The 25,876-nt window shown below is 44.2% G+C and overlaps 2 protein-coding genes and 1 long non-coding RNA gene across 5 annotated transcripts in view; 1 reads left to right on the top strand and 2 right to left on the bottom strand.

Annotated features, from left to right (window-relative positions):
- LOC106596185 (peroxisomal carnitine O-octanoyltransferase-like) overlaps positions 1-582 on the top strand; it is a 20,649-nt gene extending 20,067 nt beyond the window's left edge. For both annotated transcript variants that reach the window (XM_045718993.1, XM_045718994.1), the window contains exon 16: positions 1-582. This exon is cut by the window's left edge and continues 950 nt beyond it. The gene's annotated coding sequence lies outside the window, so the exon portion shown is untranslated.
- Positions 557-25,876, bottom strand: part of LOC106576009 (ATP-dependent translocase ABCB1-like) — a 31,687-nt gene continuing 6,367 nt past the window's right edge. For both annotated transcript variants that reach the window (XM_045718988.1, XM_045718989.1), the window contains exons 6-28: positions 25,540-25,731; positions 24,937-25,108; positions 24,679-24,803; positions 24,015-24,186; positions 22,873-22,986; positions 18,770-18,880; positions 18,551-18,676; positions 18,165-18,368; positions 17,407-17,577; positions 17,010-17,171; positions 16,662-16,838; positions 16,029-16,175; positions 15,761-15,865; positions 15,360-15,437; positions 12,413-12,496; positions 12,114-12,317; positions 11,823-11,923; positions 11,521-11,661; positions 6,425-6,581; positions 5,978-6,175; positions 5,302-5,508; positions 4,337-4,483; positions 557-2,450 (exon numbers count right to left, since the gene is read on the bottom strand). In XM_045718988.1, coding sequence (XP_045574944.1) covers positions 2,244-2,450; positions 4,337-4,483; positions 5,302-5,508; positions 5,978-6,175; positions 6,425-6,581; positions 11,521-11,661; positions 11,823-11,923; positions 12,114-12,317; positions 12,413-12,496; positions 15,360-15,437; positions 15,761-15,865; positions 16,029-16,175; positions 16,662-16,838; positions 17,010-17,171; positions 17,407-17,577; positions 18,165-18,368; positions 18,551-18,676; positions 18,770-18,880; positions 22,873-22,986; positions 24,015-24,186; positions 24,679-24,803; positions 24,937-25,108; positions 25,540-25,731 — 3,502 coding nt within the window. In that variant the 3' untranslated portion in view covers positions 557-2,243. The remainder of the gene's footprint in view (positions 2,451-4,336; positions 4,484-5,301; positions 5,509-5,977; positions 6,176-6,424; positions 6,582-11,520; positions 11,662-11,822; positions 11,924-12,113; positions 12,318-12,412; positions 12,497-15,359; positions 15,438-15,760; positions 15,866-16,028; positions 16,176-16,661; positions 16,839-17,009; positions 17,172-17,406; positions 17,578-18,164; positions 18,369-18,550; positions 18,677-18,769; positions 18,881-22,872; positions 22,987-24,014; positions 24,187-24,678; positions 24,804-24,936; positions 25,109-25,539; positions 25,732-25,876) is intronic.
- Positions 9,049-11,514, bottom strand: LOC123743180 (uncharacterized). The gene is made up of 2 exons (XR_006769994.1): positions 9,406-11,514; positions 9,049-9,277 (listed from the first exon to the last, which is right to left on the bottom strand). It is a non-coding gene; the product is annotated as an uncharacterized lncRNA (long non-coding RNA).

Below are 25,876 nucleotides of genomic sequence, written 5' to 3'. Positions count from 1 at the left end.
AAGTAAATTCAAATGTGCCTTTTTGCTGTGTCCTTATTTTAGTCTGTCCCCAGAGATCTGGTTAGTGGTTTTGATTGAATAGCTCCCTAATTGACCTGACTTTTTAGACTTCAAAAGCTGCTGAATAACTCTACCACTCCTATGCCAGATCCATAGGCTGCCACCCTATGCAATATGCCATTTTATGTAGTAGAGGTCTGTAATAATGAACATTCCTGTCACAATTTACCCATGATACATCACGGTTTTGATGCTCTCGAACACTGCCATTGTGTTAATACCTTTCAGACATTCTTGAGGTTTTCAGCATGTTTTTTTGTTGTAAATGATAGAAAAGTGATAAAAGACGAGCGCTGCATTTGATTCAACAGAATGAAAAGAAGCTGTTTTAATGCCTAAAGTAGTGAAAATGATGTAACCCACTTTACAGTAGGAACATTATAGTATTGACTTACTGACAATGTAAACTTGGAAAATGTTTCATTGAATATGAAAGTTGTTTGGTGTGATTGAACTGACAAATCAAAGTGAATGAATCATGTCATGAGCCCAAATATTCAAATAAAACATCTTTATTAATGATACCTGTTTACATAAGGAAAAAAGTTATGCATACATACAGTACATACCCAAGCAGAGGTCAGTTAATTCAGTGTAATTGTAGAAACAGGAACGTGGTTTGTATCAATATACTGTTAGTGCTTGAGCCCCAACGCTCAGGTGTGTGTATATCACTCAGCATATTACCTACAGTTAAGTTAAACAAAACATTCAGGAACTCCTTTTAAATACCTCAGGCACTTCCAGTAGCATGAGCATAGCACAGAGACAGTTTGGAAGGCCACATCTCATGATAATTAAAAATATAATTCCTCTCAAAATTAAAGGTCCAATGCAGCTGTTTTTATCGCAATATCAAATAATTTCTGGGTAACAATTAAGTACCTTATTGTGATTGTTTTCAATTAAAATGTACATTTTTTAAATTAAATTTCCTTCTTAGTGAAGAGCAATTTCTCAAGCAAGAATTTTGCTAGGACTGTCGGAGTGGGGAGGGGAAAACTGAAAACTAGCTGTTATTGTCAGAGTTTTGGAACTCTTTCTTATTGGTCTATTAACCAATGTATGCCTGGTGATGTCACCAGGTAGGCCAAAACTCCATCCCACCAAAGCAGGCAGAAATTTCAGGCGTGCTTTTCAAACAGCTCTTATACTAAAAGGGCATTTTCATAATTTTCACAATTTTAGAATCACCTTTATTCTCTCATAGTGTGAAAATATATAAGTTGGTATACAGATGACATACAGTGGATGTACAATTTTACAGTGTCAGTATGAATATATCTAAATGCAGAGAGATGAACAGAGTGCAAATGCAGTGTAGTGCAGTTATTTTGTGTACTGTGTTATTCCAACCTGATAGTGTGGAAATAAATAAAGCACAGGGAAATCTAGTTTTTGACTGCACTGGGCCTTTAAAGGAAAACTCCACCCAAAAACGATATTGTGGTATTTGTTTCATTTTTGTTGACATGGTCCCAAATGTTTTGCTTGTCAGCACTCAAAATTTCAAGATATGTATCTTTCAAAATACAGAAATCATCCCTGTATGATGCCTTTTGCTTCATATGATATGATGCAAAATGCATCATTTTATTTATCTAGGCAAGTCAGTTAAGAACAAATCCTTTACAATGACGGCCTAGGAACAGTGGGTTAGCTGCCTTGTTCAGGGGCAGAACGACAGATTTTTACCTCGGGGATTCGATTTAGCAACCTTTCGGTTTCTAGTCCAATGCTCTAACCACTAGGCTACCTGCTGCCCCATATAGGGATGATTTCTGTATATTGAAAGTTACATAACCTGGACTAATGAAATAAATACCAAAATATAGTTTTTGGGTGGAGTTTTACTTTAAGCCCAAAACAATTGAACAAATCAATGTAATAATCTGAATATTGAGGATACACACTGCTTCAGAGTCTCATTGGCTTAGTTCCGTGCAGTTTACAGTAATGCGCAGATGTGTGTGTATATGTGTGTGCGTTCCATGTATTCATTTGGCACACAGGCACTCTATGGTACAGATGTGATACTTTTTGAATAAATAACTGAAATACAGCACCACCACCTCTTCCTTTTATATACAAAATACACCCTCAACCCCTCCCTGCACACTCAGCCCCTACCAGCAACCCCCTGCACCCTCAGCCTCTCCCTCCCCCCATCTTTCTCTCCTCCCTCAGTTTCTGCCATGGCCCAGCTGTGTGGTAACCAGTGAGTAGTATACTCCTCTCTGGGACAGTAGTTGTTGATGAGTGCCCTGCTCCACCACCACTCCCTTCTGGAAGACAGCGATCAGGTCAGCGTTCTGGATGGTGGAAAGGCGGTGGGCCACCACGATACACGTCCTGCCCTGTCGAGCCACATCCAGGGCGTCCTGCACCACCTGGGGAAGGAGGGAGAACAGAGACAAATACATCCAGTAGTTAAAACGTCTGTATCATGAATCCACATAGAGATTTACAGTTGAAGTCGGATGTTTACATACACTTAGGTTGGAGTCATTAAAACTCATTTTTCAACCACTCCACAAATTTCTTGTTAACAAACTATAGATTTGGCAAGTCGGTTAGGACATCTCCTTTATGCATGACACAAGTAATTTTTCAAACAATTGTTTACAGACGGATTATTTCACTTATAATTCCCTGTATCACAATTCCAGTGGGTCAGAAGTTTACATACACTAAGTTGACTGTGCCTTTAAACAGCTTGGAAAATTCCAGTAAATGATGTCATGGCTTTAGAAGTTTCTTATAGGCTAATTGACATCATTTGAGTCAATTGGAGGTGTGCCTGTGGATGTATTTCAAGGCCTACCTTCAAACTCAGTGCCTCTTTGCTTGACATCAATGGAAAATGAAAAGAAATCAGCCAAGACCTCAGAAAAAAATGGTAGACTTCCACATGTCTGGTTCATCCTTGGGAGCAATTTCCAAATGCCTGAAGGTACCACGTTCATCTGTACAAACAATAGTACGCAAGTATAAACACCATGGGACCATGCAGCCGTCATACCGCTCAGGAAGGAGACGCGTTCTGTCTCCTAGAGATGAACGTACTTTGGTGCGAAAAGTGCAAATAAATCCCAGAACAACAGTAATGGACCCTGTGAAGATGCTGGAGGAAACCGGTACAAAAGTATCTATATCCACAGTAAAATGAGTCCTATATCGACATAACCTGAAAGGCCGCTCAGCAAGGAAGAAGCCACTGATCCAAAACCGGCATAAAAAAGCCAGACTACGGTTTGCAACTGCACATGGGGACAAAGATCGGACTTTTTGGAGAAAGAAAGAAGAAAACCATTAGTAACACACTACGCCGTCATAGATTAAAATCCTGCAGCGCACGCAAGGTCCCCCTGCTCAAGCCAGCGCATGTCCAGGCCCGTCTGAAGTTTGCCAATGACCATCTGGATGATCCAGAGGAGGAATGGGAGAAGGTCATGTGGTCTGATGAGACAAAAATAGAGCTTTTTGGTCTAAACTCCACTCGCCGTGTTTGGAGGAAGAAGAAGGATGAGTACAACCCCAAGAACACCATCCCAACCGTGAAGCATGGAGGTGGAAACATTCTTTGGGGAGGCTTTTCTGCAAAGGGGACAGGACGACTGCACCCTATTGAGGGGAGGATGGATGGGGCCATGTATCGTGAGATCTTGGCCAACAACCTCCTTCCCTCAGTAAGAGCATTGAAGATGGGTCGTGGCTGGGTCTTCCAGCATGACAACGACCCGAAACACACAGCCAGGGCAACTAAGGAGTGGCTCCGTAAGAAGCATCTCAAGGACCTGGAGTGGCCTAGCCAGTCTCCAGACCTGAACCCAATAGAAAATCTTTGGAGGGAGCTGAAAGTCCGTATTGCCCAGCGACAGCCCTGAAACCTGAAGGATCTGGAGAAGGTCTGTATGGAGGAGTGGGCCAAAATCCCTGCTACAGTGTGTGCAACCTGGTCAAGAACTACAGGAAACGTATGATCTCTGTAATTGCAAACAAAGGTTTCTGTACCAAATATTAAGTTCTGCTTTTCTGATGTATCAAATACTTATGTCATGCAATAAAATGCAAATGAATTACTTAAAAATCATACAATGCGATTTTCTGGATTTTTGTTTTAGATTCCGTCTCTCACAGTTGAAGTGTACCTATGATAAAAAATTACAGACCTCTACATGCTTTGTAAGTAGGAAAACCTGCAAAATCGGCAGTGTATCAAATACTTGTTCTCCCCACTGTATATATAGTTTAACACAAACACACACACACACACCCTCTCGCTCTCTGTATCCAGTGCGGAGGTGGCCTCGTCCAGCAGCAGGACTTTGGGGTTGCGGAGGATGGCTCTGGCAATGGCTATACGCTGCTTCTGTCCTCCTGACAACTGGGTCCCCTTGTCACCAGCTTGGGTGTCATACTTCTACTCAGTGAGATGGAGGGAAGAGGAGATGGAGGGAAAGAAAGAGGTTATCCTCGTCATCTCACACATGACATAACACCTAGGGCTGGTTTTACGGACACAGATTAAGGCCGGGATTCAATTTACGATTGAGCTGACATGCGCAGCGTTTCCCATGAACGCGATCTCCGTGAACATCTGGGGAAAATGTATTTGAAAGGCGCATTGTTGGCTGTGTAGTGCTCTGTGCCTATAATGCGCCTTGCATTGAATCCCAGCCTAAAACTAGCCCGGGACTAACACACGTAGGCCATTTAAAATCTATTTTTAGTCTGGGACTAGGCTTAATCTGTGTGTGAAACCAGCTCATAACCTCTTTCAGTCCTACAGGTGGTAAGCCCTCAGAGTGAAAGACAGTTCACCCTTACACAGGGAACAGCACTAAGATGACATTACTCCAGTAATGACCTGCAGTGTTATCTCTGGCATGGCATCTGAGAGAAGCTGATACCACTATCAGTCTGTCTGTGGTTATCTGACCATGCAGCCACTATTAGTGTATTGGTGCTTACAAAAGCAGAAGATGCTTACAGTAGTATTAGCAGTAGCGGTAGTAGAAGTAGTAGTAGAAGTAGTAGTAGTAGTAGTAGTAGAATTGGTGACAGTAGTAGTAGTATTAGTGACAGTAGTAGTACAGTATTATTGGTGACAGTAGTAGCAATAGTAGTAGTGGTGACAGTAGTAGTAGTAATAGTAGTAGTAGTAGTAGTATTGGTGACAGTAGTAGTATTGGTGGTAGTAGTAGTAGTAGTGGTGACAGTAGAAGTATTAGTGTGTACCTGAGGCAGGTCGTCTATGAAGCTGTGTATGTTGGCAGCTTTAGCAGCCCTCTGGATCTCCTCCATGGTAACTTTGCGTGTGTTGTCTCCGTAGGCAATGTTCTCTGCCAGACTACAGTCAAACAGCACAGGCTCCTGGGATACGATGCCCATCTGGGCCCTGAGCCAATGGATGTTCAGCTTCTTAGCATCACTGTTGTCCAACATCTGAGGAAGAAGAGGAGGAGGAAGAGTTAACATCAAAGTTGGATAATCCTCTAGTGTTTGTCATTTTATCAGTGGCCTTAGCAGGGCAATAACCTCCACATGAACACACAAATGCACTTTGAGCAGGATCATAACCCACAAGGTCTCAGTACAGGGTCTCAGTACAGTAGAGCCAGAATAGTAGAGCGTTATGAAGCAACAGTGTCAACATCCTGGCCTGTCAATCAGTAATTATAGAACCGTGTTTCAGTAGGAGAATATCTACACAGTCACACATGGAGACACATGAGGGCTCTATGTTTTCATGGATTTTTGCATATAAAAATTCCAGCAAATATCTCACTGTCTGACTGATGACAGTGGTCATTAAACGTACAGTACATATAGCTTTAATAATCAATGTGTGTATACACGTGTGTGAAAACGTGTGTGTGTGTGTGTGTGTGTGTGTGTGTGTGTGTGTACTCACCACTGTGCCCTGTAGTGGGTCGTAGAACCTCTCCAGTAATTGTATGGTCGTACTCTTCCCACAGCCACTGCTGCCCACCAGGGCTAGAGTCTGGCCCTTCTGCACCTTCAGATCCAGTCCCTGCAGGACAGCAAGGTCTGGACGGGACGGGTAGTTGAACCTCACCCCCTGGAAACGCACGTTACCATCAAAGTGGTCCTGGAGGGAAGAGAGGGAGGCAGAAGAACATCCGTTCATGAAATAATCTCCTGGCATGTACTATACAATCACTCCATAACTCTCCACTGTGATAGCCACTGGGTGTGATGTGTGTGTGTGTGTGTGTGTGTGTGTGTGTGTGTGTGTGTGTGTGTGTGTGTGTGTGTGTGTGTGTGTGTGTGTGTGTGTGTGTGTGTGTGTGTGTGTGTGTGTGTGTGTGTGTGTGTGTGTGTGTGTGTGTGTGTGTACCGGTGTTTCTCCCTCCTGTGAGCAGTTGTCTATGGCAGGTTCTCTGTTGATGAGGAACATAAGATGAGATGCTGATATCTTGGCTTTGGCGTAGTTAGGCGTGAAGGAGTTGGCCTCTCCTACTGCCATGGCTCCGTACAGCACTGCAGAGATCACCCTTTAGAGAGAGAGACAGAGAACAGGTTACAATATATCTAACATGTATCTTAAAGGGATAGTTCATACTGCAGAGATCACCCTTTAGAGAGAGAGAGACAGAGAGAACAGGTAACGATCTATCTAACATGTATCTTAAAGGGATAGTTCATACTGCAGAGATCACCCAGGAGAGAGAGAGAGACAGAGAACAGGTTATACACTAAAAACAAATCGTTATATATAGTGCCAAATAACATTTTTGGGGCTTCTAAACATCACGTGACCCAATGACGTTCCAATTCATCCCAAAGGTGTTAGATGGGGTTGAGGTCAGGGCTCTGTTCAGGCCAGTCAAGTTTTTCCTCACTGTTCTCTACCAACCATTTCTGTATGGACCTCGCTTTGTGCATGGGGGCATTGTCATGCTGAAACAGGAAAGGGCCTTCACCAAACTGTTGCCACAAAGTTGGAAGAACAGAATCGTCTAGAATGTCATTGTATGCTATAGTGTTAAGATTTCCCTTCACTGGAACTAAGGGGCCTAGCCCGAACCATGAAAAACAGCCCCAGACCATTATTCCTCCTTCACCAAACTTTACAGTTGGCACTATGCATTGGGCCAGGTAGCATTCTCCTGGCATCCACCAAACCCGGACTGCCAGATAGTGAAGCGTGATTCATCACTCCAGAGAACGATTTTCCACTGTTCCAGAGTCCAATGGTGGCGAGCTTTACACCACTCTAGCCGACGCTTGGCATTGTGCATGGTGATCTCAGGCTTGTGTGCGGCTGCTTGGCTATGGAAACCCATTTCATGAAGCTCCCGACGAACAGTTATTGTGCTGACATTGCTTCCACAGGCAGTTTGGAACTCGGTAGTGTGTTGCAACCGAGGACAAACGATTTTGCAGTTCGACTCGACGGTTCCGTTCTGTGAGCTTATGTGGCTACCACTTCGCGGCAGAGCCGTTGTTGCTCCTAAACGTTTCCACTTTACAATAACAGCACTTACAGTTGACTGGGGCAGCTCTAGCAGGGCAGAAATTTGCCGAACTGACTTGTTGGAAAGATGGCATCCTATGACAGTGCCATGTTGAAAGTCACTGAGCTATTCAATAAGGCCATTCTACTGCCAATGTTTGTCTATGGAGATTGCATGGCCATGTGCTCAATTTTATACACCTGTCAGCAAGGGGTGTGGCTAAAATAGCCAAATCCACTCATTTGAAGGGGTGTCCACATACTTTTGTATATATAATGTATCTTAAAGGGATAGTTCACAATGCAGAGATCACCCTGGAGAGAGACAGAGAGAGCAGGTTTCTGTCTGTCTAACATGTATCTTAAAGGGGTAGTTCACCCAAAGTTCAAAATTACATATTGGTTTCCTTACCCTGTAAGCAGTCTATGGGCTGCTTTGGTTTTGTTTACCTGGCCACTGTTTCCAAATGGTAACATTTTAGCATTCATGGCACAAATCCAATGCAAGTCAATGTTACCGATATTATATTTACGAGCTTCATGTTCAAATCATGTCCAAATCACCACTGCTTCAAGTCCCCAAGGCACGTCTCTGTACTATGGGGCACCGAGTCTTCTGCTCCGTTGCCCCTCGCCTATGGAATGCTCTCCCTGACCATCTGAGAGCCGCTACATCAACTGGAGCCTTTAAAACACATTTCTACAGACTATCTTTCTCATAGTCCTAATCTGAAAAGTATTTTAGCACCTAGCCTACTCTTGCTATTTCCTGCCTTGATTCAAATGATTTGCCCATGTAGAGCTTTGAGATAACACTGTAATGAAAAGCGATAAATAACTGCATCGAGTTACACAATCAATTTAAGATGCTATGATTTGGACATGAAGCACGAAAAAATTTGCATTGGTTTTGCGTCACAAATGCTAAAACAGTGTATCAAGCTCGGAAACTATTGTATCAAGCTCGCTAAAGTCCAATTTAGGTTAAACTTAAATTATCTTGAAGTCATGCCAGAGAAATTTGAACTTCACATTGAAAGTGAAATAATACAACCGCATGACACTTAAAGGAGCAATATGTAGGAAATCGCTCTGCCATCGTGTGCCTAATTTTAGTTTATGTGACAAAACAAGTAGAATAGAATCATTGTACGATCTAAACCGCTGTGAAATATATTTTCAATAACCCAAAATATGGTATTTTCAGCTGTTTGAAGCTGCTGTAAAAAAAAAAACTAAAGTAAAAGACGCAAAAACTAAACTTAAAAAACGAATGCATGGAAATATAGAAAATAGAACAGATCTACCGCTTCTTAGACTTGCTTTCAATGAGAATGACAGATCTATAACTCACATTTCTATGTGAATTTGGTTGGGTCGCCCAAAAAGTTGCATATTGCAGCTTTAATGACAATAGTAACATCTGTTTATGACAGACGTTATGTTGCTGTTATGACAGTGTTATGACTGCCTTATGTACACCTTTTCAAATAAAATGTTATCTAAGCCTTTAGTCTTGATATCTACTCTATAACATCCATTTCTATGGGTCACATGTTAGACATGTCATGGCTATATGGCCATTGTTGCTATGGTGATGAGTCCCTAGATCAGCGTTGACCTCCAACACACTTCCCAGTAAGGTAATGATTAACCACAACCACCTTTGACCACTGTAATACTGGACATTCCTGTCAGGCCTAGATGAGCTGGGCCGGGTGTGTTCTACTATACCTGAGCTGTACAATGTACACACACATCCTCCACTACTGTACCTGAGCTGTATTGTAAAATGTATACACAAATCCTCCACTACTGTACCTGAGCTGTACAATGTACACACACATCCTCCACTACTGTACCTGAGCTGTACAATGTACACACACATCCTCCACTACTGTACCTGAGCTGTATTGTAAAATGTATACACAAATCCTCCACTACTGTACCTGAGCTGTATTGTACAATGTACACACACATCCTCCACTACTGTACCTGAGCTGTATTGTACAATGTACACACACATCCTCCACTACTGTACCTGAGCTGTATTGTACAATGTATACACAAATCCTCCACTACTGTACCTGAGCTGTATTGTACAATGTATACACAAATTATCCACTACTGTACCTGAGCTGTATTGTACAATGTATACACACATCCTCCACTACTGTACCTGAGCTGTATTGTACAATGTACACACACATCCTCCACTACTGTACCTGAGCTGTATTGTACAATGTATACACAAATCCTCCACTACTGTACCTGAGCTGTATTGTACAATGTATACACAAATTCTCCACTACTGTACCTGAGCTGTATTGTACAATGTATACACACATCCTCCACTACTGTACCTGAGCTGTATTGTACAATGTATACACACGTCCTCCACTACTGTACCTGAGCTGTATTGTACAATGTATACACAAATCCTCCACTACTGTACCTGAGCTGTATTGTACAATGTATACACACATCCTCCACTACTGTACCTGAGCTGTATTGTACAATGTATACACACATCCTCCACTACTGTACCTGAGCTGTATTGTACAATGTATACACACATCCTCCACTACTGTACCTGAGCTGTATTGTACAATGTATACACACGTCCTCCACTACTGTACCTGAGCTGTATTGTACAATGTACACACACATCCTCCACTACTGTACCTGAGCTGTATTGTACAATGTATACACAAATCCTCCACTACTGTACCTGAGCTGTATTGTACAATGTATACACACATCCTCCACTACTGTACCTGAGCTGTATTGTACAATGTATACACAAATCCTCCACTACTGTACCTGAGCTGTATTGTACAATGTATACACACATCCTCCACTACTGTACCTGAGCTGTATTGTACAATGTATACACACATCCTCCACTACTGTACCTGAGCTGTATTGTACAATGTATACACACATCCTCCACTACTGTACCTGAGCTGTATTGTACAATGTATACACACATCCTCCACTACTGTACCTGAGCTGTATTGTACAATGTATACACACATCCTCCACTACTGTACCTGAGCTGTATTGTACAATGTATACACACATCCTCCACTACTGTACCTGAGCTGTATTGTACAATGTATACACACATCCTCCACTACTGTACCTGAGCTGTATTGTACAATGTATACACACATCCTCCACTACTGTACCTGAGCTGTATTGTACAATGTATACACACGTCCTCCACTACTGTACCTGAGCTGTATTGTACAATGTACACACACATCCTCCACTACTGTACCTGAGCTGTATTGTACAATGTATACACAAATCCTCCACTACTGTACCTGAGCTGTATTGTACAATGTATACACACATCCTCCACTACTGTACCTGAGCTGTATTGTACAATGTATACACACATCCTCCACTACTGTACCTGAGCTGTATTGTACAATGTATACACACATCCTCTACTACTGTACCTGAGCTGTATTGTACAATGTATACACACGTCCTCCACTACTGTACCTGAGCTGTATTGTACAATGTATACACACATCCTCCACTACTGTACCTGAGCTGTATTGTACAATGTATACACACATCCTCCACTACTGTACCTGAGCTGTATTGTACAATGTATACACACGTCCTCCACTACTGTACCTGAGCTGTATTGTACAATGTATACACACATCGGTACACTACTGTACCTGAGCTGTATTGTACAATGTATACACACATCGGTACACTACTGTACCTGAGCTGTATTGTACAATGTATACACACATCGGTACACTACTGTACCTGAGCTGTATTGTACAATGTATACACACATCGGTACACTACTGTTCCACCCAGCATCCATATTAGGGAAGCAATTGAGTCGTTCCAACATGGCCTTATAGTGACATAGGAAAAGGCTATAAGGACAGTTGTGAACATGGACACATGACTGAAGTAACCCAATCAAAGGTAGCTGCTGTACTCACAGGAAGACATTTTCAAAGGTCATAATGCCTTCCTCTATGAGCCAGGCTCCGAAGCGGAAGCAACCTGCATAGGCAAAGTAGATCATGGCCTGAGAGAAGGAGAATGTGATGCCATACACATGGGCCTTCTTCTGAGAGTTCCTACAGAGGAAAAGCGAGAGGGGGGAGAGAGAGAGAGATTAAAGAGAGGGGTGATTACATAAACAAACGTAATATAGTACATTTACAAGACTGACACTGTTGACACATTAAAAACACAGGACTTTTTATCATGGAAATGACCAACTTTGTAGCACACGTACTTGTAAGGCACTATGAGGTTCTCCTGGTACAGAGACTCAAACTTCTGCTCTCTGGTGAGAGACGCTACCGTACGGATGTTCTCTATGGCCTCTGTGGCAATCTACACACACACACACACACACACACACACACACACACACACACACACGCACACACACACACACACACACACACACACACACACACACACACACACACACACACACTGGTTAGACTCGAGAGAAGAACGTGGCACATTTTGGGAGCTATGAAGAGAGTGAATAAGACTGTGTGTGTGAGTGGTTGTGTACCTTGCCAGCCTGTTCTAGCTCTTTCTTGTCTTTGACGGCGTGACCAGAGAGCATCTTCATCTGTATGCCTCCAGCTACAGCCATGACAGGTACCACACACAGGATGAGAAGAGTCAGCTGCCAGCCGTACACAAACGAGATGATCAGACTGGTGCCCAGGTTAGCCACGTTCTGGGCCAGAGTGGCCAAACGCACTCCTGTAGCCTGGAGAGGGAGGGAGGGAGGGTTAGTGTGTGTGTGTGTGTGTGTGTGTGTGTGTGTGTGTGTGTGTTGTGTGTTCATGTGTACTTACTACCTACCCCCTGTACTTGTGCTGCATCTGTAGCCAGTCTAGTGGTGAGAGCTCCAACACTGTTCTTGTGACTGTCATACCAGCCCAACTCCTACAGGAGGACGAAGAGAGTTACATGTTCAAATTGTCTCTGTAACCTATTTGAGCCTTTATAAACACTCCATAAGCCCTATAACCTCTATAAGCCTATAAACACTCTATAAGCCTAAATAAACAGTCGCACCTTTATTAAACACTATATAAGCCCATAAACACTCTATAAGCCTAAATAAACACTCTCACCTTTATTAAACACTCTATAAGCCTAAATAAACACTCTCACCTTAATTAAACACTCTATAGGCCTAAATAAACTGTCTCACCTTTATTAAACACTCTATAAGCCTAAATAAACACTCTCACCTTTATTAAACACTCTATAGGCCTAAATAAACTGTCTTACCTTTATTAAACACTCTATAAGCCTAAATAAACACCTTTATTTAACACTTTATAAGCCTAAATAAACACCTTTATTAAACACTATATAAGCCTAAATAAGCTGTCTCACCTTTATTAAACACCCTATAAGCCTAAATAAACACATTTATTAAACACCCTATAAGCCTAAATAAACTGTCTTGCCTTTATTAAACACTCTATAAGCCTAAATAAACACCTTTATTTAACACTTTATAAGCCTAAATAAACACCTTTATTAAACACTATATAAGCCTAAATAAGCTGTCTCACCTTTATTAAACACCCTATAAGCCTAAATAAACACATTTATTAAACACCCTATAAGCCTAAATAAACTGTCTTGCCTTTATTAAACACCCTATAAGCATAAATAAACTGTCTTGCCTTTATTAAACACCCTATAAGCATAAATAAACTGTCTTGCCTTTATTAAACACCCTATAAGCCTAAATAAACTGTCTTGCCTTTATTAAACACCCTATAAGCCTAAATAAACTGTCTTGCCTTTATTAAACACCCTATAAGCATAAATAAACTGTCTTGCCTTTATTAAACACCCTATAAGCATAAATAAACTGTCTTGCCTTTATTAAACACCCTATAAGCCTAAATAAACTGTCTTGCCTTTATTAAACACCCTATAAGCCTAAATAAACTGTCTTGCCTTTATTAAACACCCTATAAGCATAAATAAACTGTCTTGCCTTTATTAAACACCCTATAAGCATAAATAAACTGTCTTGCCTTTATTAAACACCCTATAAGCCTAAATAAACTGTCTTGCCTTTATTAAACACCCTATAAGCATAAATACACTGTCTTGCCTTTATTAAACACCCTATAAGCATAAATAAACTGTCTTGCCTTTATTAAACACCCTATAAGCATAAATAAACTGTCTTGCCTTTATTAAACAATCTATAAGCCTAAATAAACTGTCTTGCCTTTATTAAACACCCTATAAGCATAAATAAACTGTCTTGCCTTTATTAAACACCCTATAAGCATAAATACACTGTCTTGCCTTTATTAAACACCCTATAAGCCTAAATAAACTGTCTTGCCTTTATTAAACACCCTATAAGCATAAATACACTGTCTTGCCTTTATTAAACACCCTATAAGCATAAATAAACTGTCTTGCCTTTATTAAACACCCTATAAGCCTAAATAAACTGTCTTGCCTTTATTAAACACCCTATAAGCATAAATACACTGTCTTGCCTTTATTAAACAATCTATAAGCCTAAATACACTGTCTTGCCTTTATTAAACAATCTATAAGCCTAAATAAACTGTCTTGCCTTTATTAAACACCCTATAAGCATAAATAAACTGTCTTGCCTTTATTAAACACCCTATAAGCATAAATACACTGTCTTGCCTTTATTAAACACCCTATAAGCATAAATACACTGTCTTGCCTTTATTAAACACCCTATAAGTCTAATTAAACACCTTTATTAAACACCCTATAAGCATAAATACACTGTCTTGCCTTTATTAAACACCCTATAAGCATAAATACACTGTCTTGCCTTTATTAAACACCCTATAAGCCTAAATAAACTGTCTTGCCTTTATTAAACACCCTATAAGCCTAAATAAACTGTCTTGCCTTTATTAAACACCCTATAAGCCTAAATAAACTGTCTTGCCTTTATTAAACACCCTATAAGCATAAATAAACTGTCTTGCCTTTATTAAACACCCTATAAGCATAAATAAACTGTCTTGCCTTTATTAAACACCCTATAAGCATAAATACACTGTCTTGCCTTTATTAAACACCCTATAAGCATAAATACACTGTCTTGCCTTTATTAAACACCCTATAAGTCTAATTAAACACCTTTATTAAACACCCTATAAGCATAAATACACTGTCTTGCCTTTATTAAACACCCTATAAGCATAAATACACTGTCTTGCCTTTATTAAACACCCTATAAGCCTAAATAAACTGTCTTGCCTTTATTAAACACCCTATAAGCCTAAATAAACTGTCTTGCCTTTATTAAACACCCTATAAGCCTAAATAAACTGTCTTGCCTTTATTAAACACCCTATAAGCATAAATAAACTGTCTTGCCTTTATTAAACACCCTATAAGCATAAATAAACTGTCTTGCCTTTATTAAACACCCTATAAGCCTAAATAAACTGTCTTGCCTTTATTAAACACCCTATAAGCATAAATAAACTGTCTTGCCTTTATTAAACACCCTATAAGCCTAAATAAACTGTCTTGCCTTTATTAAACACCCTATAAGCCTAAATAAACTGTCTTGCCTTTATTAAACACCCTATAAGCCTAAATAAACTGTCTTGCCTTTATTAAACACCCTATAAGCATAAATAAACTGTCTTGCCTTTATTAAACACCCTATAAGCCTAAATACACTGTCTTGCCTTTATTAAACACCCTATAAGCCTAAATACACTGTCTTGCCTTTATTAAACACCCTATAAGCCTAAATAAACTGTCTTGCCTGTCTCATCATGGCTTTAAAGGCCATCAGTCTCAGCTTCATGGTCAGAATCTCACCGGCCTTCCCAAAACAGAATCCCTGGAGAGAAGAATCAAATCAAATCAAATTGATTTGTCACATACACATGGTTAGCAGATGTTAATGCAAGTGTAGCGAAATGCTTGTGCTTCTAGTTCCGACCATGCAGTAATATCTAACAAGTAATATAACCTAACGATTCCACAACAACTACAACAACCACGTATCACAGTCATAGTAAGTCAAACTTCAAGATGCTGTCGATCAATAGAAATACATTAGGGACCACTGACCTGCTGTAGGATAGATACAAACCGAAGCCCCTCCCACATTCTGTCACTCATTCATCATATTATTTAGCATTAGGTGAGGTGTGTGCGTACCTGTAGGAACATGGTTATGAAGGAGACGACTCCAATGAAGGCGAACATGATAGAGTAGAACGAGGAGCGTTGTCTAACTAGTTCCTGGTCTTGCTCTGCAAACACCTGAAACATGACAACAACACAAACCTGATCATCTGAGGTGATGCTATTTGATGGAATATGACTAATTCGACTTACAGTAATGACGTGGGAGAAGATGAATAAACTGAAATAAATGAGTAAACGTAGAATGATGATATCTGGTATTAACTGATATTTAACATACAGCGACGATTTTAGAGAAGATGACAGCGAAGAGAGGTTGCATGCCCCCGTTGATAGTGGCACAGATCACACCAACCACCATATAGGGCCACTCAGGAAGGTTCAGCTTCAACACCTTCAGAAACGACACAGGAGGAATCTCCTCATCCTGGGGAGACAGAGAAGACAGAGAGAGAGAGGAAGGAGAGAGAAAGAGAGAGAGAAAGGAGAGAGAAGTGAGAGAGAAGACAGAGAGAGAAAGAGAGAAGACAGAGAGTGAGAGGAATGAGAGAGAAAGAGAGAGAGAAGATAGAGAAAGAAAGGAAGGAGAGAGAGAAGACAGAGAGAGAAAGGAAGGAGAGAGAAGAGAGAGAGAAAGAGAGAGAGAAAGGAAGGAGAGAGGAGAGAGAAAGGGAGAGAGAAAGAGAGAGAGAAAGGAAGGAGAGAGAGAAGAGAGAGAGAAAGAGAGAGAAAAGGAGAGAGAGAAGACAGAGAGAGAAAGAGAGAGAGAAAGGAAGGAGAGAGAGAAGAGAGAGAGAGATCATCAGAAACATTCCAAATGGTACACCAATTATGTCCCAGTGTGTCCACTACTGATCCTGGATTGAAATGGGAATATCCATTCTAGCTAGTACCTCTAGCTCCATAGCCTTACCTCTTCTTCCACCTCAGTCTTGTCCTTGTCTCCTTTCTCTGAGCCGATGAAGGACGATCCCTTGGTAGATTTCCTCCTGATGAGGGTGGTCTCTGAGAACGGCGTCACTGACGGACTCTTCCCCTCCAGAACCTGCTCCTCCACAGCCTCCTTGCCCTCCTCAGGACTCTTAAACGTCTGGAAGAACACAACAGAATAGAATATAGAGTAAAATGTGTGTATTTGTTTGTTATGTGGCGTGTGTGTGACACTGTTTTGATAACGCTGTTACCTAAATGGTGACGTAGATGCAAGATGTGTGAAGAGGGTGTGAGGAGGGTGTGAGGAGGGTGTGTGTGTGTGTGTTACCTGCATGGTGACCAGTGTGTGGTAGACTCCTTTTTTTTCCATCAGTTGGCTGTGTGTTCCCAGCTCTACGATCTCTCCCTTCTGGAAGCCTGCGATCACATCAGCATTACGGATAGTAGACAGACGATGGGCCACCACGATGGTAGTACGACCCTGTCTCACCTGGAGGGGGTGGGAGGGAAGGAGTGGGGGAGTGGGGGGGGCATAGCAATGTTTAGTAGATGTTGATAAACTGGTGCAAAGGGTGTGTGTGTGTGTGCGTGTGTGCGTGCGTGCGTGCGTGCGTGCGTGCGTGTGTGTGTGTGTGTGTGTGTGTGTGTGTGTGTGTGTGTGTGTGTGTGTGTGTGTGTGTGTGTGTGCGTGCGTGCGTGTGTGTGTGTGTGTGTGTGTCCTCTACCTTGTCCAAAGCAGCCTGTACGATGGTCTCACTCTCGGCGTCGAGGGCTGAGGTAGCCTCATCCAACAAGAGGATCTTGGGGTTGCGTACGAGAGCGCGTGCGATAGCGATCCTCTGTTTCTGTCCTCCACTCATCTGGGTTCCTCTGTCTCCAACTAGAGTCTCAAACTTCTGCTCAACAGAAACAATATTATCAATATACTGTAATCAATCATTATCTAGCATTAGTTATAGTACTACCACTACCACACACACACACACACACACACACACACACACACACACACACACACACACACACACGCACAGAGACACACACACAGACAGACAAACAGACACACACACAGAGACACACACACCACACTCACAGGCAGGCAGGCAGGCAGGCAGGCAGGCAGGCAGTTAGGCAGACAGACAGACAGACAGACAGACAGACAGACAGACAGACAGACAGACAGACAGACAGACAGACAGACAGACAGACAGACAGACAGACAGACAGACAGACCACACTCACAGACAGACAGACAGACAGACAGACAGACAGACAGACAGACAGACAGACAGACAGACAGACAGACAGACAGACAGACAGACAGACAGACAGACCACACTCACAGACAGACAGACAGACAGACAGACAGACAGACAGACAGACAGACAGACAGACAGACAGACAGACAGACAGACAGACAGACAGACAGACAGACAGACAGACAGACAGACAGACAGACAGACAGACAGACAGAGTAACGTACATCAGGTAGTGTCATGATGAAGTCGTAGGCGTTGGCCTCCCTAGCAGCCTGTTCTATCTCCTGATGTGTGACGTCAGGTCGACCGTAGCGGATGTTCTCAGCGATGGTGGTAGCAAACAGGATGGGCTCCTGACTGACAACGCCAATCATCTCTCTCAGGAAGCGCACATTCAGGGAGCGCACGTCATGACCATCTACACACACCTACAGAACACAGAGGGCATAGTTACAGAACAGATACTGTGTGTGTGTGTGTGTGTGTGTGTGTGTGTGTGTGTGTGTGTGTGTGTGTGTGTGTGTGTGTGTGTGTGTGTGTGTGTGTGTGTGTGTGTGTGTGTGTGTGTGTGTGTGTGTGTGTGTGTGTGTGTGTTTTCCATGATACTCACTGATCCCTCTTGTGGATCATAGAACCGCTGCAGCAGCTGAACGGTGGTGCTTTTCCCACAGCCACTACTGCCTACCAGTGCTATGGTCTGGCCACTACGCACACTCAGAGACATTCCATTCAACACCTACAAAGAGACACACACAGAAACACACTGTTTAACATCTACAAACATCTACTGGACATCAACACACGCACACGTAAAGAAGGCAGCACATACTTTGACGTCGGGTCGTGAGGGGTAGGTGAAATGGATGTTGTTAAACTCTATGTTTCCTTTGATGACATCAGGCTTGTGGCCGTGGTCTGAGTAGCTGTTGATGTGGGGTTTCTGAACAGACAAACAACAACAGCAGTGAGACTTAGAACATAAACATTCAACTAATTACTGTACACATAAATGATACCATAAAATACTACAGGCGTATTATATTGCCGGTAAATATTTTTCAACCAATATGGTGCGTGAGAAGAGTATCCTGATTTATACAGCAGCATAAACACACACAGACACACAGAGGCCTGATTTATACAGCAGCATAAACACACACAGACACAGAGGCCTGGTTTATACAGCAGCATAAACACACACAGACACACAGAGCCCTGATTTATACAGCAGCATAAACACACACAGACACACAGAGGCCTGGTTTATACAGCAGCATAAACACACACAGACACAGAGGCCTGGTTTATACAGCAGCATAAACACACACAGACACAGAGGCCTGATTTATACAGCAGCATAAACACACACAGACACAGAGGCCTGGTTTATACAGCAGCATAAATACACACAGACACAGAGGCCTGGTTTATACAGCAGCATAAACACACACAGACACAGAGGCCTGATTTATACAGCAGCATAAACACACACAGACACAGAGGCCTGGTTTATACAGCAGCATAAACACACACAGACAGAGAGGCCTGATTTATACAGCAGCATAAACACACACAGACACAGAGGCCTGGTTTATACAGCAGCATAAACACACACAGACACAGAGGCCTGGTTTATACAGCAGCATAAACACACACAGACACAGAGGCCTGATTTATACAGCAGCATAAACACACACAGACACAGAGGCCTGGTTTATACAGCAGCATAAACACACACAGACAGAGAGGCCTGATTTATACAGCAGCATAAACACACACAGACACAGAGGCCTGGTTTATACAGTAGCATAAACACACACAGAAACACAGAGGCCTGATTTATACAGCAGCATAAACACACACAGACAGAGAGGCCTGATTTATACAGCAGCATAAACACACACAGACACAGAGGCCTGATTTATACAGCAGCATAAATACACACAGACACAGAGGCCTGGTTTATACAGCAGCATAAACATCCCCTTCTGAAGACTCCCTGTATTCCTGACTGCTCAGTGGGGAAAGATGTGTGTTATTCTACTGTGTGTTAAGCGCTCTACAGAGTCCAAAAAGTTTCCCCATTCACACCATAGACATTATATAAGTAGACAGCAATTCCAGCTGGAATTCAAGGCCCCATTCAGAGCAGCCTGCAGCTAAAATGGTGGGCCAAATCAGAAAGGATTGATTCTGGTGGGAGTGTGGTGATTGGTGATTGGGGACTGTGCTTTAGCCTCCTGCTCTCTACGCCCCTCTCTTTTAGTCCCCTCCCTCCACCCTCCTTCTTTCCATCAGACCTCCCTCCCTCTAAGAGTCCCCCGCCTCTCTCTCCCCTCTCTCTATGAGTCCCACGCCTCTCTCTCCCCTCTCTCTATGAGTCCCCCGCCTCTCTCTCCCCTCTCTCTATGAGTCCCCCGCCTCTCTCTCCTCTCTCTCTATGAGTCCCCCGCCTCTCTCTCCCCTCTCTCTATGAGTCCCCCGCCTCTCGCTCCCCTCTCTCTATGAGTCCCCCGCCTCTCGCTCCCCTCTCTCTATGAGTCCCCTGCCTCTCTCTCCCCTCTCTCTCTGAGTCCCCCGCCTCTCGCTCCCCTCTCTCTATGAGTCCCCTGCCTCTCTCTCCCCTCTCTCTCTGAGTCCCCCGCCTCTCTCTCCCCTCTCTCTCTGAGTCCCCCACCTCTCTCTCCCCTCTCTCTTGAGTCCCCCGCCTCTCTCCCCCTCTCTCTATGAGTCCCCCACCTCTCTCTCCCCTCTCTCTCTGAGTCCCCCGCCTCTCTCTCCCCTCTCTCTGAGTCCCCCGCCTCTCTCTCCCCTCTCTCTATGAGTCCCCCGCCTCTCTCTCCCCTCTCTCTATGAGTCCCCCACCTCTCTCTCTACGAGTCCCCCACCTCTCTCTCTCCCCTCTCTCTATGAGTCCCCCACCTCTCTCTCTACCCTCTCTCTGTAAGTCCCCCGCCTCTCTCTCCCCTCTTTCTATGAGTCCCCCGCCTCTCTCTCCCCTCTCTCTATGAGTCCCCCGCCTCTCTCTCCCCTCTCTCTATGAGTCCCCCGCCTCTCTCTCCCCTCTCTCTCTGAGTCCCACGCCTCTCTCTCCCCTCTCTCTATGAGTCCCCCGCCTCTCTCTCCCCTCTCTCTCTGAGTCCCCCACCTCTCTCTCTACCCTCTCTCTATGAGTCCCCTGCCTCTCTCTCCCCTCTCTCTCTGAGTCCCCCGCCTCTCTCTCCCCTCTCTCTATGAGTCCCCCGCCTCTCTCTCCCCTCTCTCTCTGAGTCCCCCACCTCTCTCTCTACCCTCTCTCTTGAGTCCCCTGCCTCTCTCTCCCCTCTCTCTCTGAGTCCCCCGCCTCTCTCTCCCCTCTCTCTATGAGTCCCCCGCCTCTCTCTCCCCTCCCGCTATGAGTCCCCCCACCTCTCTCTCCCCTCCCTCTGAGTCCCCTACCTCTCTCTCCCCTCTCTCTATGAGTCCCCCACCTCTCTCTCTCCCCTCTCTCTCTGAGTCCCCCACCTCTCTCTCTACCCTCTCTCTATGAGTCCCCTGCCTCTCTCTCCCCTCTCTCTCTGAGTCCCCCGCTCTCTCTCCCCTCTCTCTATGAGTCCCCCGCCTCTCTCTCCCCTCCCGCTATGAGTCCCCCACCTCTCTCTCCCCTCCCTCTATGAGTCCCCTACCTCTCTCTCCCCTCTCTCTATGAGTCCCCCACCTCTCTCTCTCCCCTCTCTCTATGAGTCCCGCGCCTCTCTCTCCCCTCTTTCTATGAGTCCCCCGCCTCTCTCTCCCCTCTCTCTATGAGTCCCCCACCTCTCTCTCCCCTCTCTCTATGAGTCCCCCACCTCTCTCTCTACCCTCTCTCTGTGAGTCCCCCACCTCTCTCTCTCCCCTCTCTCTATGAGTCCCCCACCTCTCTCTCCCCTCTCTCTATGAGTCCCCCACCTCTCTCTCTACCCTCTCTCTGTGAGTCCCCCACCTCTCTCTCTCCCCTCTCTCTATGAGTCCCCCACCTCTCTCTCTACCCTCTCTCTGTAAGTCCCCCGCCTCTCTCTCCCCTCTTTCTATGAGTCCCCCGCCTCTCTCTCCCCTCTCTCTATGAGTCCCCCACCTCTCTCTCTACCCTCTCTCTGTAAGTCCCCCGCCTCTCTCTCCCCTCTTTCTATGAGTCCCCCGCCTCTCTCTCCCCTCTCTCTGTGAGTCCCCCACCTCTCTCTCCCCTCTCTCTATGAGTCCCCCACCTCTCTCTCTACCCTCTCTCTGTGAGTCCCCCACCTCTCTCTCTCCCCTCTCTCTATGAGTCCCCCACCTCTCTCTCTACCCTCTCTCTGTAAGTCCCCCGCCTCTCTCTCCCCTCTTTCTATGAGTCCCCCGCCTCTCTCTCCCCTCTCTCTATGAGTCCCCCACCTCTCTCTCTACCCTCTCTCTGTAAGTCCCCCGCCTCTCTCTCCCCTCTTTCTATGAGTCCCCCGCCTCTCTCTCCCCTCTCTCTATGAGTCCCCCACCACCTGTGTGTGTGTATTTGTTTGTGTGTGTTTGTGTGTGCGAGTGTGTGTGTGTGTGTGTGTGTGTGTGTGTGTGTGTGTGTGTGTGTGTGTGTGTGTGTGTGTGTGTGTGTGTGTGTGTGATTGGGGGAGAGTTCAAAGAATGTAACTTTGATTTCTCTTGATAGTAAAAAGTTTGTTTTACAACACAATATTTTGATGGTCAGGGTATTCATATTCAACCACGTTCCTCAGTGTGTAAATACTGTATATAAGCATGTCTGTCTGACTGTGCGTTGTAAACTCAAGTCATCGTGAAACATTAACAATCGTGAACCATTCACAAACGCACAGTGAACTAAGAACAGTCCATTCTGCTATAACCACAGTGATGCTTAGCTCTGTGTTAACCCTGATCAGCCCAGAGTGTGTGTGTGTGTGTGTGAGGAGAGGGTGTGTGTCTCACGTTGTCGATGATGTTGTAGACTTTGTGTGCCGCTCCCCGGGCACTGGCAAAGGCCTGGACATTAGGAGAAGTCTGTCCCATGGCAAACGCCCCGATCAACACTGTGAAGAACACCTACAGGACACAAATTAACATCAGTGTGTGTGTGTGTGTGTGTGTGTGTGTGTGTGTGTGTGTGTGTGTGTGTGTGTGTGTGTGTGTGTGTGTGTGTGTGTGTGTGTGTGTTTAACTATAGTAAACAAACACAAATTTGACCAACTCAGGACATTCTGTTGGTCCCTACAAATTGTATTTCTAGTGGGGTTTAGGGTTAAGGTTAGAATTAGTGTTAAGGTGTAACGCCCTGGCCATAGAGAGGGTTTTTTGTTCTTTATTTTGGTTAGGCCAGGGTGTTACATTGGGTGGGCGTTCTATGTTCCTTTTTCTATTTTTGTATTTCTTTGTTTTGGGCCGAGTAGGGTTCCTAATCAGAGGCAGCTGTCTATCGTTGTCTCTGATTAGGAATCATACTTAGGCAGCCTGTTTTCCTTTGGGGTTTTGTGGGTAGTTGTTTCTGTTGTGTGGTTTGCACCGACAGAACTGTTGGCTTTCGGTTTCCCTGTTTGTTTTTTGAAGTGTATCATTAAAAATCAAGATGAACACTAACTCCGCTGCACCTTGGTCCCCTCTTCCAGACGATCGTTACATAAGGTTAGAATTAGGTTTAGGGTTTGGAGCTAGGGTTAATTCTAGGGTTTGGAGCTAGGATTAATTCTAGGGTTAGGAGCTAGGGTTAATTCTCGGGTTAGGAGCTAGGGTTAATTCTCGGGTTAGGAGCTAGGGTTAATTCTAGGGTTTGGAGCTAGGATTAATTCTAGGGTTAGGAGCTAGGGTTAATTCTAGGGTTAGGAGCTAGGGTTAATTCTAGGGTTAGGAGCTAGGGTTAATTCTAGGATTAGGAGCTAGGGTTAATTCTAGGTTTAGGAGCTAGGGTTAGGGTTAGAGTTAATGGGGGTTAGGGAAAATAAGATTTTGAATGAGACTGAATTGTGTATCCCCACTAGGTTAGTTATACAAGACTGTGTGTGTGTGTGTGTGTGTGTGTGTGTGTGTGTGTGTGTGTGTGTGTGTGTGTGTGTGTGTGTGTGTGTGTGTGTACTCACGGTGAGGACAGTTCCAATGGTGTATTCTCCAGATAGGATGAGTGTGCTGCCGTACCAGAAGGACAGAGCGTAGGACAAGTAGATCATCAGGAAGGTGAAGCCCATGGCGATGTTAGCAGAGATGGCTTTACGGATCCCCATGTTCTTAGCATCCTCCAGGTTTTTCTGGTACCTATGGTACAAAACAACACACACACACACACACACACACACACACACACACACACACACACACACACACACACACGCACACGCACAATAATTGAAAGAGAGCGAAAAACACAGAGAGACAGATGGAATGAGAGGGAAATACAGAGAGAGACAGAGGGAATGAGAGAGAGAGAGAGAGAGAGAGAGAGAGAGAGAGAGAGAGAGAGAGAGAGAGAGAGAGAGAGAGAGAGAGAGAGAGATGGTATACATATACAAACACACCACACTAATCCAATTATCCTCCTCACTGATGGTTTTACACAGAGTGTTGTGGACTGGTCTATCCACTTATAGAACAATAACAACTACTGACTCTGCTCAGGCTAATGGTCTTCACAGCAGCAACAAGTCCTTTAGGAACATTATCCTGGTGACCCGTCTGTTGCCTTAGTTACCGCTCCTTTAACGTTAGCAAAAAGTCTCCATTCTACCCCCCCCTCTCTCTCACACACACCTGGTTATCTCCTTCTGTTGTCCACCGAAGGCGAAGACTGTTCTGACAGAAGAGATCACCTCCTCAGCCACGGCTCCAGCTTTAGCATAAGCACTCTGCTCCAGGGATGTGAAGGACGTCAGTACCTAGAGACACACAACGGAGAAAGACAGTCAAGAGAGGTGTGTGTGTGTGTGCGTGTGTGTGTGTGTGTGTGTGTGTGTGTGTGTGTGTGTGTGTGTGTGTGTGTGTGTGTGTGTGTGTGTGTGTGAGGCCCACCTTGCTGAATATAAAAGCGGAGAAGCCCAGCACAGGGCTGACAGCCAGGATGACCAGGGTGAGCTTCCATCCTTTGCTGAAGCCGATGATGAAGGAAACGATGAAGGTGGTGAAGGACTGGATCAACATGCCCACCTTGTCACCTATCCCCTCGTTGATCTTATAGATGTCACTGTGGAGGGGAGGAAATACAGAATATAACATATACACATTCACACATACACACATACAACTAATACACACACGCAAACACACACATACACACACACACACACACTCATACACACACATACATACACACACACACATACACTCACACACACATACACTCACACATACACTCACACACACATACACTCACACACACACTCACATACACACTCACATACATTCACATTCACACACATACACGCAAACATACGTACATACACACACACACACACACACACACATAAACACGCACACATACACACACACGCATGTGCACACTCCCCATATTTGATTGAACAGGGCTGTTTAAACCCTGAAGCTACATCCAGATGGTATCAATGTAAAAACACCTTCCCCTATAAACACCAATCCATTCCTATAGGAGCTCCTCACTCTGTTAGGCGTGTGTTCAGTTCTCCCGTCTCGTTGACGTCGAACCAGCCGATCTCCTGCTGCATGATGCAGTGGAAGAAGAGCTTCCTGAGGCGTTTGACCTGCCTGCCTGCCGCCAGGGTCCAGAAGGCCACCTGCATGTAGGCTGCTACCAACACCACCGCACCCATTATAGAGTAGTAGATAGCATGGCTGGAATACAGACATACAGCTGGTCAACACACACACATCCAGACAAAACCTTAATGATGGTTTGGAGATAATTGGGGCAAAGAGGTACATTTTAGAGAATAATGACTTTGTAAACATGACGGTGACACAGGGCATTAAGTGACTG

Source organism: Salmo salar, chromosome ssa05, assembly GCF_905237065.1.
Source record: "Salmo salar chromosome ssa05, Ssal_v3.1, whole genome shotgun sequence".
NCBI classification, from domain to species: domain Eukaryota; kingdom Metazoa; phylum Chordata; class Actinopteri; order Salmoniformes; family Salmonidae; genus Salmo; species Salmo salar.
This window is presented reverse-complemented; position numbering and strand designations above follow the sequence as displayed.